We start from the raw sequence: 20,410 nt of genomic DNA, 5'->3' as shown, positions 1-20,410 counted from the left end.
GCGCCGCCACCACCCATCAGCTGTGCTTCACTGTTTGCATTCCCCCCCACCCATGAGTTCAGGCATCTTCCGCACACAGGACAGTCGCTTGTTACTTTTTGAATTTAGACATTGTGCCTAGGCTGAAGTAAAATTCTTCGTCGATCAAGTCGAATCTCCTGTTTATGAGTAAGAAACTGCAGATGATGGTTCAGATAGACACAAAACGCTGGAGTAACTCAGCGAGTCAGGCAGCATCTCTGGAGGAATTTAATAGTCTGACCAGGGGTTCGACCCGAAATGACACCTATTCCTTTTCTCCAGAGATGCTGCCTGATCCAGCATTTTATGTCTATCTTTGTTTATGAAATGTTGCCTATACTCTTCATTGGTACTACTTATGATGTGATCAGATGCGTACATAAACTTTGTAAAAGGTACAACACAATATTATATTTAAAAAATATATATTTTGATATTTATTTGAGGGATTATAATCCACACGCATTTTTGTTTTCGGATCAAAGTATTTGCTCGACAGAATTGTAATTTAGCATGCCAATGTAAAAGACATCGGTGTCGACTGATTTATTCTGAAACTTTTCATATCTCTAGTTTCCCTCTCCCCTAAAGAAGGGTCAACCTGAAACATCACCTTCTCTCCAGAGATGCTGCCTGTCCCGCTGAGTTACACCAGCATTTTGTGTCTGTTTTCGGAGTAAACCAGCATCTGCAGTTCCCTCCTACAAATTAAGATGTATGTTTTTTTTAATTGCCAAATATAAGTGTATGAGAGTATGTGAGAATGATATGTCTCCCACCACTATTGTGTGAACTGACAGGGAAGAAAAAGCATGTGATCATAATGGAATGGACAATATATTTCCTTCCATTAAAGATAATAATGAACAAGCTTTTTTGGCAACAGTGCGTTAGCTTTCCGGTCAATTTTACAAAGACTAGGATAATTATTTGCAATGTTTTATAAACTGATGTCAAAATATTCAGCTATCAAAGTGGAATCTACTTGATTGTTAAACCAGTACCATAATCACTCTACTATAGTACCCTTAATATGTTTGTATTTGCTGATATGAATGCATATAGAGATATATGTTTCATGCTCTATTTAGAAAAAAAAATCTGTAATGAATGTAGTGTATTTAATGGAGTTAATATGCTACAGTGTTTTCACAGACCATCAAATACCAGTTCTGGTTTTACAGTGTATTTTTAGAAGATGAAGTAATCTCATATAAGTCTTTGTCTTTCTGCTCCTTCTCGTTTCTCTGTACTGAATTCCGTTTAACGCTACCAACTGACACGCGGTTAAAAGAAAACAATAGACAATAGGGGCAGGAGTAGGCCATTCGGCCCTTCGAGCCAGCACCGCCATTCAATGTGATCATGGCTGATCATCCCCAATCGGTACCCCGTTCCTGCCTCCTCCCCATATCCCCTGATTCCGCTATTTTTAAGAGCCCTATCTAGCTCTCTCTTGAAAGCATCCAGAGAGCAAACAGATGAACATATTTTTACAAATCTGACAACTCGAAATTATGGACAGTAATTCAACTGGAAGGGGGAATGTTTCAAGCGACGGAATTATAGTTGCACTCCTCCAGAGTGGGGAACAGCTAGTGGTGACACAGAGAACCAATGTCCTACCCTTGTGGAAGACAAGCGTGGGGCGATGTTCGGAGTGTTTTCCTGCTGGGGGTTATTAAACTGCTGGGTATTTGGGGTGAACTTTAAACGGTGCAGCCGAGGTTGGAGCTGGCGCTGCAAAGTCGTGCCTCCGGGGATTGTTGCCCCGCCGCCGCTCTCCGTGTAGCATGGTTCGGAAACCGAACGTTTCGCGGGTCGGCGTTGCCATGGCGATGCATTGTCTGGGGACCCGGGCCCTGAGCTGGGCGGCTGCCCGCGCTCCCCGGCTGGTGCTGGGCATCGAGACCAGCTGCGATGACACCGCCGCCGCAGTGGTGTGTGAGGCAGGGACAGTCTTAGGAGAGGCCCTGCACTCTCAGAAAGAAACTCACCTCAAGTAGGTATCCTAATGCTTGCACCATGAACTATATTTGCAACTGTTGTCTAGGGTTGCATTAAGAACTTCGCACTTATTTTGCACTCGTATGGGTTGTTTATTTATTTTGTTTGTCTTATATATCATCTACGTGTATTGTGTTACAGGCCTGTTATGCTGCTGCAAGTAAAAAAATAATCACCCCATGGTAGGTACATTTGGCAATTAAACAGTCTTGACTCCCTTGACAGCTATGAAATCCACGGGTTTCTATTTGCAAAGTAAGAAATGGCCTTGAGGTGCAATGTAATGCATTTGTTTCGCATCTAATAATATTTGTTGATTTTAGTGTAATTGCCTGGAAATTCAAGCTTTCTTTAGCTGCACTTAATAGAGAATGCTGGAAACATTAAGCAGGTCGAGCAGCATCTATGGAGAGATGCCTGACCTGAAAGTTTCCATCGTTTTCTGCTTCTGTGTCTGATTTTAGCATTTGTAATTTTTTGCTTAGAACTAAATACCTTTGATGCTAAATTATTTAAAAACAAACATAGCACTATTCTGAAAAATAAATCCCGGTAGCAAATAACAATTTCAACAAACTATTGAAGGAATTCAGTGGGCCAGGCAGCATCTATAGAGGGAAATATACAGACAGCGTTTAGGGTAGACTGTGGAATGCGAAGAAAGGACCCAGCTATCACTGATGCTGCCTATTGTGCTTAGTTCCTCCAGCAGTTAGGTTTTTATTTTGTTCAGAATTCGGGCATCTGCACTTTTGTGTCTGAAAATAGCAATTTCACTTGCACTTCTGTTGCTTGAAAGTTTGTGATAAATCATTGTTTAGTTTGTTCAAAATAATTATTCTAAAGTGCAAATTAGTATCATGTTCTGATTGCTTTAAGGTTAACAGACTATATATATATTTAAATACACATATATGTATGTTAATAAACTTTAGAACACAGTTTGGGACCAAATGCATGTAAATATGAAAATATGTTTTCATTGTCAAAAGGAAACAACTTTTTTTTCAACTGATACTGATGAACTAATCCTTGATTTCTTAATGTTTCATGAGCAGAAGCGGTATGCAACATTTGAATTTAAATATTCTGATGCTAATTCTCCTTTTATAAATAATAACTGATGTCCACATCTTGTGAGTAGTCAGAGATTCAAAAATAGTCTTTGACGTTGTGCTTTAACTGTAAAACCTTAGTACGCGTGACAATAAACTAAACTAAAAAAGGGAAAATGGCATATTTTGGATATTTGATCAACTGATAAACCATAAATTATTTCTAAGATAGACACAAACTGCTGGAGCAACACAGTACGACAGGCAATGTCCCTGGATAGAAGGACAGGCAACATCTCTGGATAGAAGGAATGGGTGATGTTTTTGTTATCCTTGTATTGTTTTGTTTCAGGGCAGGTGGAATAATTCCACCAGTGGCGCAGAGACTACATAGAGAGCACCTGGACAGAGTGGTGCAGGAAGCTATGGACAACAGTGGAGTACCCCTTAATGAAGTGACAGCAATAGCGACAACTATAAAGCCAGGACTTGCACTAAGTCTACAAGTGGGCCTAGAGTACAGTTTAAAACTAATAGAACGATGTAAGAAACCCTTCATTCCTGTTCACCATATGGAGGCCCATGCGCTGACCATTCGAATGCTGCAGTCGGTAGAATTCCCCTTCCTGGTCCTATTGATTTCCGGTGGTCACAGTCTGCTTGCCGTCGCTCGTGGAGTCGATGACTTTCTTCTTCTTGGACAGACATTGGATGAAGCCCCAGGAGACACACTGGACAAGGTATATACTGAGGGAAATGGTTAAATCAAGGAAAAATAAGTAATATTTTTACATTAATCTGAGGGTCTTTAGAATTATCAGTTATTCTTGCAAGATGACGACTCTCCATACTGATCCCATAGGAGGATTAACTTTTCAAAAGACAGTTAGATTTCGCTCTTAGTGCTAGAGGAATAATATTGAACCTTTGTGTACATTTACAACGAGAATAATTGTTGGATGATTGAAACCAAGAATATGGGGATTAGGCAGGAAATTGGAGTTGGGGGCGAGGGCAGATCAGCTGTGATTTTATTAACTAGTAAAGCAGGGCTTAACATTAGCAGTTTGAGGTTGAGCAGGCCACTGATCAAATGACTTGTTTTCTAATGTAAACACTCGTGCTTTCTGTCTTCTAACCTTCTCTTACTCCAGCATGGCATGTGCAGTCGGACCCGCTGAGTTAGTCCACCACTTTAGGTCTTTTTGGCATATGTTCTTCTTATCAAGTCCACATCACAGGATTAGAAATTGTTCAGCCAGAGCTGAACACACTTCTCGGCAACTGCGTACAATGTGTCTTGCGCTTCATATGTTAGAATGTGCTATTGAAAACGTTTTTTTTTTCCTGTGGGTTACTGAAATCCTAAAATAAATTGCAAAGAAGTGGAAGCTATATTGCTTTGTGTCTTGCAAAATCTAAGATACATAAAACAGTACAACAATGAACAAGTCCTACTGCCCACAATGTCTGTACTGAACATGGTGCCAAGATAAACTAATCTCATCTGCCTGCACATGATCCATCATCTCATCTTCCCCATACAAATTTTCCCCAATAACCTTAAAGCTAGGCCCTCTAGTCTTTGACATTTACACCCTGGGAGAATGGTTCTGACTGTCTACCTTATCTATGTATTTCATAATTCAACATGCTCCTGTCAGGTTTCTTTCTCTCTCCCCCCTCCCCCGCCCCCCTCCCTCCGATACTCCAGACAAAATGATCTAAGTTTGTCCAACCTCTCCTTATAGATAATACCCACTAATCCACATAGCATTCTTGTAAATCTCTTCTGCACTCTCTCCAAATCTTCTCATCCAGCCTGTGGAGAACAACACTGCACACAATACTTCAAATGCAGTTTAACCAATGTGTTATGAAACTGCAACGTGACTTTCTGAGTCTAATAATGTCTCGACCGATGAAGGCAAATGTACCGTACGTTTTCTTTATCACTCTATCTACTTGTGTTGCTTCATTTAAGGAGCTGTGGACTCCCGAGATCCCTCTGTACATCATTGCTGTTACGGGTCTTGCCATTAACTGCATACTTTCCACTTATTTACAACCTCCCCCATGATGCAACACCTCACACTTGCTCAGTTTAAACTTCATCTGCCATTTCTCCACCCATATCCGTAACTGATCTAAATCTCACTGTATTTTTTGACAGCCCTCCTCACCGTTCACAACTCAACCAATATTGGTGTCATCTGCAAACTTACTAATCAACTACGCTGTATTTAAGTCCAAGTCGAGATTTTGGGCTAAATTGTATAAGCATTTTTTGTGGGAAGTTCAGTTGTTGACTTATCCGTCGATGAGCTGATGTGCACCTGAGGACAGACAAAAATAGTGAGAAAATTTGGCTGGAGTGAACTTTTATGTTGACTTGCAACCAAATTTCCTCGATCATGCAATTTCTGGTATTAGATCGATTAGTTGTTGATCACTATTATAAGTTTTTAAGTGAAATTATTATTTTATCTTTTTATTGGTATCGATAAATATTTTAACATTTTCAACCATTTTTAAATGGTCAGCATGGACCCGGTGGGCCGAAGGGCCTGTTTTCCAAGTTTCTAAATTAAACTAAACTAAATAAAATGTATCTAGTTATCTGAGATGTTTGGAAACAATGCAAAGGTTTTTTGAACATAATGTGGAAGAGCACTTTTCCTGATGACCCTAGAAATTCAGCATGGAACCAGGCCCTTCGGCCACAGAGTCCGCTCCGACCAGCGATCACCCCATACACTAGCACTATCTTGCACACTATGGATAATTTACAGAAGCCAATTTACCTGCAAACCTGTACGTCTTTCGAGTGTAGGAGAAAACCCAAGTGGCACAGAGAGAGCGTACAAACTCTGTACAGACAACACCTTTAGTCAGGATCGATCCCAGGCTTCTGGGGCTGTAAAGCAGCAACTCTGCAACTGAGTCACTGTACCGCCCCCATTATAGCCATTTAAACTTATGACACTCTTTCTTTACAGATTGCAAGAAGACTATCGCTGAAGAATCACCCAGCATGCTGTACAATGAGTGGGGGTGAAGCTATTGAATATTTGGCCAGAACGGGGAATCGATTGCATGTTGAGATAAGAGAACCTATGAGCCACCATATAGACTGTGATTTCTCCTTTTCTGGTCTTCGCAATCAGGTCAATCTAATAATTACCAAAAAGGAAAAGGAAGAAGGTTAATTGGTCTTTTACCTGTTTTCTTCATGTGGTTCAATTCTGATTCAATCTCGCTCGCTCCTGTATATTGTAAGTCAGATGTATTTCTCAAGCAGGTATCCAGGATGGCCAGTTGCTGTCGTGTGTGAATGACATTGCTGCTGCTGTGCAGCATACAGTGGCAGTTCACTTAGCAAAGCGAACACATCGAGCCATTCTCTTCTGCAAGAAGGAAGATTTTTTGCCCCAATCAAACCCAGCCTTGGTTAGTATCTCATTCTGCAGCCATGCTCCACTTAAACATAGCATTTGTTGGCCAAGGGTTCATTAAATGGTCATATGTGGTGCTTAATTGGAAAAGTGAAGAGAGTAGGATGGTGCTTTTAAAAAGGATATGAAAAGTGTCAATGAAATTTACAAAAATTAGAGTGCGCACGGAAAGGCCATAGCCCCAGTAATATGTGGAAATGGTTTTGTTCCACATGAACATAGAAAAGTACGAGACAGGATCAGGTCCTACAGCCCACAATGTCTGTGCTGAACATGTTGTCAAGATATACTAATTCTTCTTCTTGCGTATGGCGTGCCCAGCCTAAAGTTGTAAGACAACTTATTCTGTTTGATCTTCTGTTTGTGCACACCAGGTTGATTGCATTTATTGAAACAGGGTGGACCACGTGAAGGTTGCAATCACCCACCCGTAAACTCATTCATCTGCCTGCACCTGATCCATAGCGCTCCATTCTCTGCATATCAATGTGCCCATTGAAAAGCCTCTTAAATGTAACTATCACATCTACCTCTACCACCACCCCTGGCAGCACTTTCCAGGCACCCACCACCCCCTGTGTATGAAAATAACTTGCCCACGCATCTCCTTTACACTTCGCCTGTTTCACTTTCAAGCTATGTCCTCTAGTTTTTGACATTTCCCCGCAGGGAAAAAGGGTTTCCACTATCTACCCTTCCCATGCCTCTCATACTTGTAAAAACTTCTATCAGGTGTCCCCTCAGCTTCAGGCTGCTGTCTACACTTTTCTATCCACCTCATCTCAGACGCAGCATATCAGCTGATTCTCATGTTGAGTTACCACATCGTTGAGTTATCAGTCTCTACGGCGACACTGCTGGAAAAGGTTGATAACCCCAAGCACTTCCACACGGGGAGGGACTGGTAGGTGGGGAATCAGCTGGCTAACAGCATAACTGTTAGCATCTGTTCCAGGCATACACTGGCCCAATACCCGAACTCTACCTCCACTACATGAATGACTGCATTGGTGCTACCTCCTGCACCCATGGAGAACTCACTGATTTTATCAACTTCACTAATTTCCATCCTGCACTCAAATTCACTTGGATCATCTCCGACATCTCCCTACCGTTTCTAAATCTCACCGCCTCCATCACAAGAAACAGACTATTGGCCGACATCTACTACAAGCCAGGGTTACTGACTCCCAAAGCTATCTTGACTACACTTCTTTCTTCCCCTACTCCCAATTCCTCCATTTACGCCGCATCTGCGCCCAGGATGAGGTGTTCTATACCAGGGCATCAGAGATGTCCTAATTCTTAAGGAAACGGGGGTTCCCCTCTTCTATTATAGATGAGGCTCTCACTAGGGTCTCCTCGATATCCCGCAGCTCCGCTCTTACTCCCTCTCCCCCCCATTCGTAACAAGGACAGAGTCCCCCTTGTCCTCACCTTCAACCCATCAGCCGTCGCATACAGCAAATAATCCTCCAACATTTTCGCCACCTCCAACGGGATCCCACTACTGACCACATCTTCCCATTTCCACCCCTTTCTGCTTTCTGCAGAGACCGTACCCTCAGAAACTCCCTGGTCAACTCATCCCTTCCCACCCAAACCACTCCCTCCCCGGGTACTTTTCCCTGCAACCGCAGGAGATGCAACAGCTGTCCCTTTACCTCCCCCCTCGACTCCATCCAAGGACCCAAACAGTCTTTCCAGGTGAGGCAAAGGTTCACTTGCACCACATCTACTGTATCTACTGTTCCAGGTGTCTACATCGGCGAGACCAAGCGCAGGTTCGGCGATGGTTTCACTGAACACCTCCACTCAGTCTGTCTTAACCCACCTGATCTCCCGGTGGCTCAGCACTTTAACTCCCCCTCCCATTCCCAAATTGACCTTTCTGTTCTGGGCCTACATTGTCAGAGTGAGGCCCAGCGCAAATTGGAGGAACAACACCTCATATTTCGCTTGGGTAGTTTACACCCCAGCGGTATGAACATTGACTTCTCCAATTTCAGGTAGTCCTTGCTTTCCCTCTCTCCATCCCCTCCCCCTTCCTAGTTCTCCCACTAGTCATACTGTCTCCGACTACATTCTATCTTTGTCCCGCCCCCTCCCCGACATCAGCCCGAAGAAGGGTCTCCACCCGAAACGTCGCCCATTCCTTCTCTCCAGAGATGCTGCCTCACCCGCTGAGTTACTCCAGCATTTTGTGTCTTCTATTAGCAACTAGTTTGACCCCAGCATTGAAATGGCATCTTCTTGTCTCCTTTGGCTTCTTAAAGTTGATGACCAATTGCACTTGAAGATCTAATCAAATACAAACATAGCCTTTCTTTAGCACAAAATGACCCTATTAAGTGACCTACATAGGGAGGCTAAATGATTTCACACAAAAAAAAATACATGTATATGAAAGTGTTGATTTTTCACATGTTTTATATTCCTTAATTGTAGAGCATTTCGAAGCACATCATCTGTGCATCCTCCTGAGTGAGGAAATTAAGGGTTATTCATGAAGAAAGATTACACTTTCAGTTACTGTTAACATCTTGTTTTTTGATTTTTGTGGTCTATTCACATGTATTCCTTGCTTCATCTCAGGTGGTTTCAGGTGGAGTGGCCAGCAATGAATACATCATAAAAGTCTTGCAGATAGTAACTGAAGCAAATGGGTTGTCACTGAACTGTCCTCCTCCTAAGCTCTGCACAGACAACGGCATAATGATTGCATGGTGAGAGAAATATAAACTGTTATTCTTAATTTGAAGTTTTATTGCTTGGCTCTTTTGTGGAAATTTTTTTTTCAAGTGCAAACCTTGAATTTCCCAGATTTGGTGCTTGGTCATCAAGTGTTTCATTTCCAACAATCCAGATGTGGAGGAAGTTAATCTGGATAAATTTGACCTTTTCTGCTGGACCCCGGACCAATTTTCAAACCATTGATCCAAAATTTTTCTTTGTCACTAACTCCTTCACTAGATCAAAGCACAACAGCAATAATTTCTCGAACCATATAAGAAGGTGTTGCAGGTCCATTCACTACTTATCAGAGGAACAGGACACTGAATACCAAAATAAAAATTGGGCATTTAGTTTTGTTTTTGAAAGCAATGAGACCATTTAAGAGGCTGAATATGTAGCTGCTGCATAAGAGAGTCATAAACAGAAGAAATGCAGCATGGAAACAAGCCCTTTGGTTCACCAAATCCAAACTGACTGACCATCAACCACTGATTAACACAAATCATAAAATAATCGAATCCAACTTTATTCTATCCATGTTGTCCAACGCTTAAAATGTGGATTGCAAGCATGTTGGACATCACGCATCTTGAGGAAATGCGATTCCTCCTAATGGATAAATCAGACCAATTCATAACGAGTTGGTCTCCATTTGGAATCATATGGTGCAACACAATTGTAAAAGCTAACTGTTTCAGGACTGGACGAGGGATGGTCAAGATTATAAACAATGATCTCCGTTTTTTTTTCCTTCTTTATGTCTTATTCTCTTTTCTATTTTCTTTTCCTCAACTTTCTTTACTCATTCGTCTTTTTTCTTTTTCTTCACACACTATATATCTCACGTCTTTCTATCCTTTACTATCTAATTTATTTTTCTTATTCTCATCTTTCATTATTATAACACAAAAAATAAGAAGCTGTACATAAAATGTATTATGAAAATATATATTAGGCACTTTGGTGCCATATGATTGTACTTCTAATAAAATAAAATATTTTTTAAAAAATGGTGTCAACAATATCTCCAAATTCTACCACGCACCTAGACTCAAGGGACAACTTGACAAATACCAATTAACCCACCACTCTGCATGTTTTTGGGCAGCTGGAGGAAACACACAGGGTCACAGGGGGATCGTGCACACTCCACACAGATAGCACCCAAGGTCAGGATTAAAGCCAGGTCTCTGGTTCTTTGAGGCAGAGCTCGACAATCTCCACCACTGCTGCCCGCCCTTAAACACAATTCATTATTTGTTCACTCATTGTTTAAACCTCAAGGTGTAAGATAATTACTTCAGCCCTTGAACATGCATATTCTCCATGCAAACAGAAGTAAGGTGCCAGTGTACAACTCATAAATGTCTGTTTTTTTTTTTAACTTTATAGGCAGCCAGTAATGGCAGATTTTCAACTTGGCACAAAGTAGTGCAGAAGAGACTTACCATTGTCAAAAATGTAACACATTTGGTTTAATCTTATGAAACATTTGTAGGATAATTGGCCTCAAATTGCCGCAAATATGTTGGGAATAGATGAGAAAGTGGGATAACAGAACTGATGTGAACAGGTTGGTATGATGGTAGGTGTGGACTCCGTGGGCTGAAGCATGTTGTCATGCTGTATCTCTAAACTGAACCAAAGAGGAAGGCCAATTGGCACAACTTAGTCCATCTATTCTGAAACACCCTTCTGCGCGCTCACTGCAGAATTCAACTGTAGCTTCAAATGATGCCAAAATTTACTCCTTCTGCTCCCCATACCCTTTGTTTCACCCTAATGCCCTTACCAAATGTGGAGAATAGTTCCTTACATTAGTTATAATGTGGCTACTAATTGAATTGCAAATTGTGTTCTCTTATCATGCTCTCATGTTTTGATGTGAATTTATGCCTGAAGGGCCTGTTCCACTGTACGAGGTAATTCAAGAGTTCTCCCGAGTTTCCCCTGATTCGAACTCGGAAAATTACGGTAATGGCCACTCGTAGGTACTCGGGGCTCTCATGAAAAAACTTCACGAGCTTGCCGCGTTTCCCAAGTACCTGCCATTAGCGTTAACAGCCGCTAGGAGACGTCCCGAGCTCCGATGTACCCGCTATATACATTCTACGTACTTGCCACGAGTTTGATTTTTTTTTTAAACTCGGGAGAGCTCTTGGGCAAACTCGTATAGTGGGACAGGCCCTTGAGCCTTTTACTGATAAAAATACTTCAAGATCATTTGTGAGTAAGGTGGTCCAAAAATTGTAGCGCTATCGTGTACCGTTTTGGCGTAGTTCCGGGATCACATACACACACATACATAGAAACAAACAAGATGAAAGTTTTAGTAATATATAGATTGGGGGTGTGGGCAAGATGTTTCTTTATAATATTCTAATCATCAATCTCAGCAGTGCCTCCCAGTTTGAGTGCCTTTCTTGTACCGTGTAATTGGCACTGAGTACAAGATTCATTATGTAATGTTACGAGATGATAGTTTAAATATGATGTCCTTTGGCATCTCCTCTACAACATTGCCTGCATGATCACTTTTAACTTCATGCCTTCATCAATTTTATTCCATGTCATTCATTTTGTATAATGGACAATAATAAATGCAAAAAAGGTTGGATAAAACCTTTTACTTTTTTTGTATTTTTAATTGGACATAGTGTGCCTATTTTTAATTTAATATTCTTATATGCAGTTCACATCCTGATTTTAAAACAGATTCTGATAATGTTTTTCTTTTGTGAAGCGACGTACGGTTGTTAAAATGACACGTGTCCATTGTTTCTGATTTCTAGGAATGGTATAGAGAGACTTAGAGCAGGAATCGGCATTCTACATAATCCAAAAGCAATTCGCTATGAGCCAAAGTAGGTAACAAATATTACATTTTTGATAAAAATCAGAGTTCTGAGTTACATGTAGATTTTTCAATTGTAGTTTTGCTGTTTGAGAATTATATACAAACCTATGGAAACACATGACTGAATATTAAGATACACGAAAGCCATTTTAAAATGAGGAGATATAGATGTAATTAAAATAAGAATGCATTGTTGTTGATCAATCTCTGTCACTTGTTTTGTAGAGCCCCTCTTGGAATTAACTTATCAGAACAAGTCAGGAGAGCAGCATTGAAAGTTCCTTATCTAAAACTGAAGATATGACTACCAGTGCTTTGCTGGGTGGTCGCCCATTTTAAGAATCGCCAAACTGAAAATCTCCAGCGAGAATGATTTTTAAATTAAATACATGTATATTGGATTCTACATTTATAAACAATATTACACCATGTATATTTGAAATATTAAAAATCAAATTAGTTATTGACCGAGAGTGTATTTTGATGCAAAGTTACCAAAATTTAGTCTAGATTCGCAAAATTTCTCAGATGTTGCTTGCTGTAAGCACAGTGCCCTGATAATTCAATGCTGGGGAAGGCACATGAAACCAGTGTTACGTAGAAGGCCAGGTTTTGAAGAAGAAGTTACAAATTGTTATTGAAGTTCATGTCAATGTGTAGTTGAAAACGCCACGCTTGGTTCAAGAAACTTCTGATGGGTTTGCCATCCTGGATTGCAGGTTAATTGCAGATTCCATTGTTGGGGCATGGGAAGTGGGGATTGTGGAGGTCAGTAGGGAACCTTCTTCACAGTGGAGAGAGGCCTAGGTTCAGTTTTCATGGTTAGATATCAGTGAGCGTTGAAAGGCTGGTGGTCTGCAGATTAGAGTGTTTTGGTGTACAAATTGGAGAAATTATAGTGCTTGGCTACACAAGAGTGAGGATGTAAGAAGGGGATTGGGAAAATGTGGACTGATCAGAAATGGGTCGGTATTTGAAGACCTAAGTGATAACCGGACAGGGAATTAAGTTCTTAACTTAAAAGGGAGACGTTAAAAATAACATTTATTTGGTTCCTTGTTGCTGGTTGATGACATTTCATCAGAATATTTTTGATATTTTTTGTTTTTATTTCAGATTTCCAGCTTTTTTAGTTTAAATTTAACTTCAAAGCATAATTAATGACGGTCTGGGTAGTCTTAGACTGTCCTATTACCAATCAACCAAAAAGGGAAAACAGCAAAACAAACATTTACCAAGCTCTCTGAGGAGCTCTGAAAAGGCAGCTTCCATTAGCAAATTTTGGAGATAAACTAGAGATAATTCTAAGTACAGATAGTACAAACTACTCTTATTTTGTAAGTATTTGCTTACTTGATATAATGCTGGAAAATGAAGTATTGGAAGGAACTATTAGCAAACTGTAGCATGATAGGTACCATCCAAGCTAACTCTGCACAAAGAACCACACAAAGTGAATAGTGAAAGGCCTGGTTAGATTGAATGTGGAGAGGATGTTTACATTAGTCAGGGCTGACAACTCTCACGCTTTGAGCGTGAGACTCACGCCCTCAAGCAAACTCTCACGCCCTCACGCTCATCAGACATTTCTCACGCTCAGTGGTGAGAAATTTTGTGATCAACGAAAATTTCAAAACTCGGATAAACTGCATGGTCCGCGGGTGTTGGAGAGCCGGGGCTGCAGGAGGGATGGAAGCAGAACCAGCGGCGGGAACAGATGCGGGGAGCCGGAACTGGTGAGTTTGCGGCGCTGTCGAGTGTTTGCGCGGCTAGCAAGTCGCTCGCTGCAGCTCTGGCCATGGAGCACTCCGGACCAAAGATCCTAGAGGGACAAGATAGACCACTCCTCGAAAAACGCGTAGTATGACGTGTGTGACCGTCGACGCCATATTGTTAAGCATTTATTGGGCTGTAATGGCGTCCTCAGCTAAATCTACATCTCACTGCTCCGCTATCAACTGTTCTAATCGTAAATCTAAACGACCAGAGCTGTCATTCTTTAGGTTCCCCAATAAAAAAGAAAGGTAAGAATATATTATTATAATTTTTTGTCGATATTCTGTCGTGAAAATGTTATTTTCTGCTCTCCCATCAACGGCCTTTGGGAAACTGGGTTTGTCGGTACATTAGAAAGTTATTAGACTTATTTTATTACATCTTTACTTACCACAATAATAAAGACAAGTTTAACACTTCTATACGTTTTTTGTTTTGTTCTTGTAAGGGTAAGGGTTTGGTCTCCAAAATATGGCCCGCGGGACACATTGGGCCCAGTGACCAGGAGATTTTTCGAGCTCAGACTCGAGTCCGAGAACGCGGCGGCTGTTACCCGTTATATCCCTCGAATTGTCGTGAAGAAGGGTACAATCAAAGATTATACAACTCAGCTCTATCATCTTTGGGTGCAATGGTGGGCCGGGGATTCGGCGGCGGCGGTTGCAATCAAAGATAGTAGAGTAGCTCTGCACTATAATCTTTGGTCGGAATGGGACGGCTGAACGTTATAACATGCTATCGTTCCAACAGTGGCTGAATGGGAGAAGCCAGAGAGTAATGGTGGATGGCTATCGTTCCACCCTCCCTCTCCCCCTTCTCCCTCTCCCCCCCTTCTCCCTCTCCCCCTTCTCCCTCTCCCCCTTCTCCCTCTCCCCCTTCTCCCTCTCCCCCTTCTCCCTCTCCCCCTTCTCCCTCCCCCCCTTCTCCCTCTCCCTCCCCCCCTCCCCTTCTCCCTCCCCCCCTTCTCCCTCTCCCCCTTCTCCTTCTCTCCCCCTTCTCTCGATCCCTCTCCCTTCTCTCGATCCCTCTCTTCTCTCGATCCCTCTCTAATAAACTCTTCTACATTTAAGGTGAAATGACATATAAGAGACAAAAAGCATCGTCAATATACAGGTCTCTCCACACAACTGAAAACAATTGCACTTAAGTGATATGTCATCCATTGTGCAGGCATCTAGTTATGATCATTTTTTTTTTATTATTAGTTAATCATAAATGATATCTCCTGTAATTTCAGATGTCAACGGTGGGTCCAGAATACTCGTCGACAAGATTTCCACCATAGTGGGCAGGATATCAAATAATAAGATGGAGATAGACACAAAAAGCTAGAGTAACTCAGCTGGACAGGCAGCATCGCTGGAGAGAAGGATCTGGATTACACTTCTTCCCACCCTACTTCTTGTAAGGACTCTATCGCCTACTCCCAATTCCTCCGGCTATGCCGCATCTGCACCCACGATGAGGTGTTCCACACCAGGTCATCGGAGATGTCCTCATTCTTCAGAGAACGGGAGGGTTCCCCTCTTCTACTATAGATGAGGCTCTCACCAGGGTCTCTTCTATACCCCGTGAATCGGCTCTCACTTCCCATCCCTCCACTCGCAACAAGGGCAGAGTCCCCCTTGTCCTCACCTTCCACCCTACCAGCCATCACAGACAACAAATAATCTTCCGACATTTTTGCCACCTCCAACGTGATACCACCACTTGCCACATCTTCCCCTGTCTTCTCTTGTCTGCTTTCCGAAGAGACCGCTCCCTCCGGAACTCCCTGGTCAATTTGCTCCTTCCCACCCTCACCAACCCCTCTCCAGTCACTTTCCCTTGCAACCGCAAGAAATTATACACTTGTTGCTTTACCTCCACCCCACCCCCCCTTTGCTCCATTCAAGGACCCAAGCAGTCTTTCCAGGTGCGGCAGAGGTTCACCTGCACCTCCTCCAACCTCATCTATTCACTGCTCTAGATGTCAGCTGCTCTACATCGGTGAGACCAAGAGTAGGCTTGCCAATCGTTTTGCCGAACACCTCCGTTCGGTTCGTCTTAACCAACCTGATCTCCCGATGGCTCAGCACTTCGACTCCCCCTCCCATTCCGAATCCGACCTTTCTGTCCTGGGCCTCCTCCATGGCCAGAGTGAGGACCACCGTAAATTGGAGGAGCAGCACCTCATATTTCGCTTGGGCAGTTTACACCCCAGCGGTATGAACATTGAGTTCTCTAATTTCAGGTAGTTCCTACTTTCTCCTTCCGTTCTCAGTTCTCCTACAGCCCACTGGCTCCATCTCTTCCTTTCTTCTTCCCCCTCCCCCGCCCCCACCCTCACATGAGTCTGAAGAAGGGTATTGACCCGAAACATTGCCTATTTCATTTGCTCCATAGATGCTGCCTCACCCGCTGAGTTCCTCCAGCATTTTTGTCTATCTTCGATTTTCCAGCATCTGCAGTTCCTTGTAGAAATCTTCTCAAGAGCATTTTCTTTCTACATCTCTGTTATTTAATGCAGAATAAGAGCATATTGACTGCAGATATTTTCTGTAATTTCAGATGTCGACATTGGACATGATCTACACCGAACTGCGGAGTATTTGTGAAATAACTGCCCTCTTATGTACATTGTGTGAAATTGTGATTTGCTAACTGCACAAATATAATGCGAATGGCGATTTATTTATTATTGTATCTATGTTGGACATTTTGCTGTTTGGTGAAGCAGGGGTGGGGCTATCATTGTGTTACATACGTTAAATTGTACATCACTTTCACTGGTTAGCTGATATGCTGAACTGCAACCCTGTATAACTCGCGCACAGAATAATGTGAATTGTGTAAATCTTATCCCAACGGGTCTCACTTAGTCTATTGATTGTGTATAAGCTGCAAATTTTGTCCTTTGTTTGAAATGTGTAGAATGTGACATCACTTTTATTGATTATCTGATATTCTAAATTCTGCAAATTCTGCAAGTCTGTATATGTCGTGCACAAAATGATGTAAATAAAAATTGTTTTCCTGTTTAAGAAGTTCAATTGAGAATTATTTGAAATTGTGGGGGTTGATACAAAATACTGTTGACCCACAAATGTGTTGATATGAGACATTCACATTTAAAAAATCCATGTCGCAAAAAAAGCAAGAAGGTGCCCATGTTATTTGACCAACTTGCCAGATTAATTTAAATATACACAATACACAATACAATTTATTTGTCACTTGAACCTCGTAGAGGTTGTTGGAGCCCCCGGCGTGCGCTAGAAAAGTGCCGCAGCCATTTAAGCCACGCCGGGCGATGATGTAAGGCCCCGCTCCAGGTCATCCTCGACCCCCGCTACTCGGGCGGAATAATTTGCCGTTGCGGAAGCCCCGAAAAGCGGTCTCCCAGCAGGGACCCGCAGGCTCCAATATTACTGTCTGCCAGGCCTGCGGTTGGAGCCTCCGAATCTCCGGGGCTCGGGTCACAGCAGCGCATGGGTACATATGTAGGTATGTATGCATTAGTTTTGCTCCTAATTCCCATTTCAAAATCATTAATATATATGGTAAACAGTTGCAGCCCCAACACCAAGCCTTGTGGCAAAAAAATCCAGAAGATTAGTCAAACATGATTTTCCTTTCATAAATCCATGTTGACTTGGACAGATCCTTTTACTGCTATCCAAATGCCCCATTATTGCATCTTTAATAATTGACTCCAGCATCTTTCACACCACCAAAGTCGGGCTAACTGGTCTGTAATTTTCCGTTTTCTCTCACGCTCCTTTCTTGAAAAGTGGGATAGCATTAGCTATCCTCCAATCCACAGGAGCTGATCCTAAATCTATTGATCGTTGGAAAATGATAATATATATAAATATATATGTATGTGTATATATGCATGTATGTGTATATATGCATGTATATGTGTGTATATACGTATGTGTATATATATATATGTTTATATATGTATGCATATAAATGTATCAATATGTATGCATTTGTGTATGTGTGTGTATATATGTGTGTATAAATATATATATATGCATATATTTATTATTACTATATAATTATATATATAATTGCCTTTATGGTTTATGTATATCATCTTACAAGACAAATAAATTAATAGTGATGATTTAAATCAAAGTTGCTTCTGATACATGAGAATAAACTATTATCTCTAACTTGCCTCTCACACACAGACACACATTCATATAAATATATTAAATATATATACGTTAAATTTAATTTTTTGCAGTGTGTGTTAAAGCAATACAATGCAAGGGAAACTACACAAAGGAGGGGTCTGTTCCCGCTACAAGATACTTGAGGATCTTTGCTTTGGATCAAAGATTATAGCGGAGCTCTATAATCTTTGCTTTGAATCACAGCGGGTGGAATACCGGAAGTCGAGTGTCGCTGTAACAAATGGCGGCCGTGACGTTCCGTTGCGTACTACACGTCAGCCCATTGAATTTCGAAGGAGTGGTCTATCTTGTTCCTCTAGGATCTTTGCTCCGGACAGTGCGAGTGTCCCGGGCCGCGGAGGCGTCGGAAGCTCCGCTGTGGCGAAAGTCTCTGTGCCGAAGGGACAGACTCAAAGAGAGGTGGAGAGAGAGACAGGGGAAGAAAGACGGGGAGAGAGAGGGGGTTGAGAGGAGAGAGAGGGGAGAAAGGGGGCGTGAATGGAGAGAGAAGAGGAGAGAGGGGGGAGAGAGCTGGGAGAGGGGGAGAAGAGGGAGAGGGAAGTGAGAGGGAAGAAGGTGGTGGAGAGGGTAGGAGAGAATGGGAGAAAGAGGGGGAAGAGGGGAAATATAGAGAGATGGGGGGCAAAGAGAAAGGAGATAGAGACAGGAGAAAGAGAGCCAGGGGGAGAGTGTGGGAGGGAGAAATGGGGGAGAGAGATGAGAGAGAGGGGGGGAAGAGAGAGAGGTGAGAGTAGAGACAGAGAGAGGGGGGAGTAGAGAGGGAGGGAGAAAGAGAGGGGAGGAGAGGGAGGGAGAGAAGAGGGTGAGAGAAGAAAGAGGGAGAGAGAGGTGGGAGGGAGAGGGGGAAGAGGGGAAGAGACGAGAGGGGGGGGGGAGAGAGAGGGGGAGAGAGAGGGAGGGAGAGAGAGAGAGGGAAGGGAAGAGAGTGAGAGGGGGAGAGAGGGGAGAGGGAGAGAGGGGGAGGGGAGGGGGAGAGAGCAGTTGAGAGGAGAGATCGGAAGAGAGGGATGAGAGTGAGGTGGGAGGGAGAGGGGAGAGAAAGAGAGGTGGAGAGAAAGAGTGAGAGGGGGATTGAGAGGCAGGGCTGCCAACTCCCATGCATTGAGCGTGAGAATCACGCATTTCACCAAATTCTCACGCTGATCACAAATTTCTCGCTCTGTTGTGAGAAATTCTGTGATCAACAAAAATTTCAAAACTCATATCAACTGCATGGGCCGCGGGTGTTGGAAGCAGAAGCAGTGGTAGGGACAGAAGCGGACGGGGAGCAGGGCTGGCGAGTGTTTTCCGGGCTGGCGAGTCGCACTGCAGCTGCGGCCATGGAGCAGCCTCAGTGCAAGGGTCCTGGCTGTCGGAGGCGTCGAAGCGTTGCACCGCTGCCATGAGTGTCTCTGTGCCGAATTCGCCAAGGTGACCGGCATGGATCAGGCTGCGGCTCAGTGCATCCTGGAGGACAACCAGTGGCTGCTGGAATTAAGTACCAAGCACTGAGTAGATACGGTGGAAGATAGTGGACTTCAAATGGGGGTGGTTGGTGAAAGCATCCTGCTTGCCTGCTAGATTTTCACTTACTGTAACTGCAGGAAAAATGTTCCCGATGTTGGGGGCGTTCAGAACCATGGGTCACAGTTTAAGAATAAAGGGGCCAGTTAGGACTGAGATGAGAACAAACTTTCTTCACGCAGAGAGTTGTGAATCTGTGGAATTCTCTGCCACAGAAGGCAGTGCAGGCCAATTCACTGGATGTTTTCAAGAGAGAGTCACATTTAGTTCTTTGGGCTAACGACATCAAGGGATATGGGGAAAAAACAGGAAAGAGGTACTGATTTTAGATGAATAGTCATGATCATATTGAATGGCAGTGCTGGCTCGAAGGGCCGATGGCCTATTCCTGCACCCATTTTCTATGTTTCTATGCTTGAGTAAATGACAATAAAACTCGATCACTTGATTTTGAAGCATTCATGCATGCTGGAGGTATAATGTAGTCATAGAGTGAGACAGTGTGAAAACAGGCCCTTCGGTGCAACTTGCCCACACCCGCCAACATGTCCCAGCTACGCCACCTGCTTTTGGTCCATACCTCCAAACCTGTCCTATCCATGTATCAGTCTAACTTTTTCTTATATTTTGGGATGGTCCCTGCCTCAACTACCTCCTCTGGCCGCCTGTTCCATACACCCATCACCCTTTGTGTGGATAAAGTTACCCCTTAAAAAGTTACCTCTTAAAAATACATTGAAATCATACTTCTACAGTGCACTAAAACATGATTTTAATACATCACATTTCAAAAGGTTCCTACCCTGGGAGGGG

General features: G+C 42.7%; 1 protein-coding gene and 1 long non-coding RNA gene across 4 annotated transcripts; both read left to right on the top strand.

Annotated features, from left to right (window-relative positions):
* Positions 1–1,594: 1,594 nt before the first annotated feature.
* Positions 1,595–12,598, top strand: osgepl1 (O-sialoglycoprotein endopeptidase-like 1). 3 transcript variants are annotated; one of them, XM_055637750.1, is made up of 7 exons: positions 1,595–2,023; positions 3,436–3,823; positions 6,083–6,287; positions 6,382–6,533; positions 9,134–9,264; positions 12,067–12,138; positions 12,357–12,598. In XM_055637750.1, exons 1-7 carry the CDS (start codon positions 1,815–1,817, stop codon positions 12,433–12,435), a joined length of 1,236 nt encoding a protein of 411 aa, XP_055493725.1. In that variant the 5' UTR covers positions 1,595–1,814; the 3' UTR covers positions 12,436–12,598. The 3 variants fall into 3 exon arrangements, with proteins under 3 accessions (XP_055493725.1, XP_055493728.1, XP_055493726.1); XM_055637751.1 differs by having other exon boundaries at positions 1,598–2,023; positions 6,385–6,533; XM_055637753.1 differs by lacking the exons at positions 12,067–12,138; positions 12,357–12,598 and adding an exon at positions 9,362–10,284.
* Positions 12,599–13,945: 1,347 nt separating this feature from the next.
* LOC129698629 (uncharacterized) lies at positions 13,946–16,921 on the top strand. Its single transcript, XR_008723688.1, has 2 exons — positions 13,946–14,155; positions 16,458–16,921. It is a non-coding gene; the product is annotated as an uncharacterized LOC129698629 (long non-coding RNA).
* Positions 16,922–20,410: the final 3,489 nt, after the last annotated feature.

The sequence above is a fragment of the Leucoraja erinacea genome, chromosome 7, assembly GCF_028641065.1.
Source record: "Leucoraja erinacea ecotype New England chromosome 7, Leri_hhj_1, whole genome shotgun sequence".
In the NCBI taxonomy this organism is placed as follows: Eukaryota; Metazoa; Chordata; class Chondrichthyes; order Rajiformes; family Rajidae; genus Leucoraja; species Leucoraja erinaceus.
Note: the sequence above shows the minus strand (reverse complement) of the source record. Positions and strands in the feature narration are given on the sequence as shown.

Bases quoted from the DNA above. Each gene is read 5' to 3' on its own strand.
- osgepl1 (XM_055637750.1), top strand. From the start codon at position 1,815: ATGGTTCGGAAACCGAACGTTTCGCGGGTCGGCGTTGCCATGGCGATG. The intron at 2,024-3,435 runs GTAGGTATCCTA...GTTTTGTTTCAG, and splicing joins CAGAAAGAAACTCACCTCAA to GGCAGGTGGAATAATTCCAC. The intron at 3,824-6,082 runs GTATATACTGAG...CTTTCTTTACAG, and splicing joins CAGGAGACACACTGGACAAG to ATTGCAAGAAGACTATCGCT.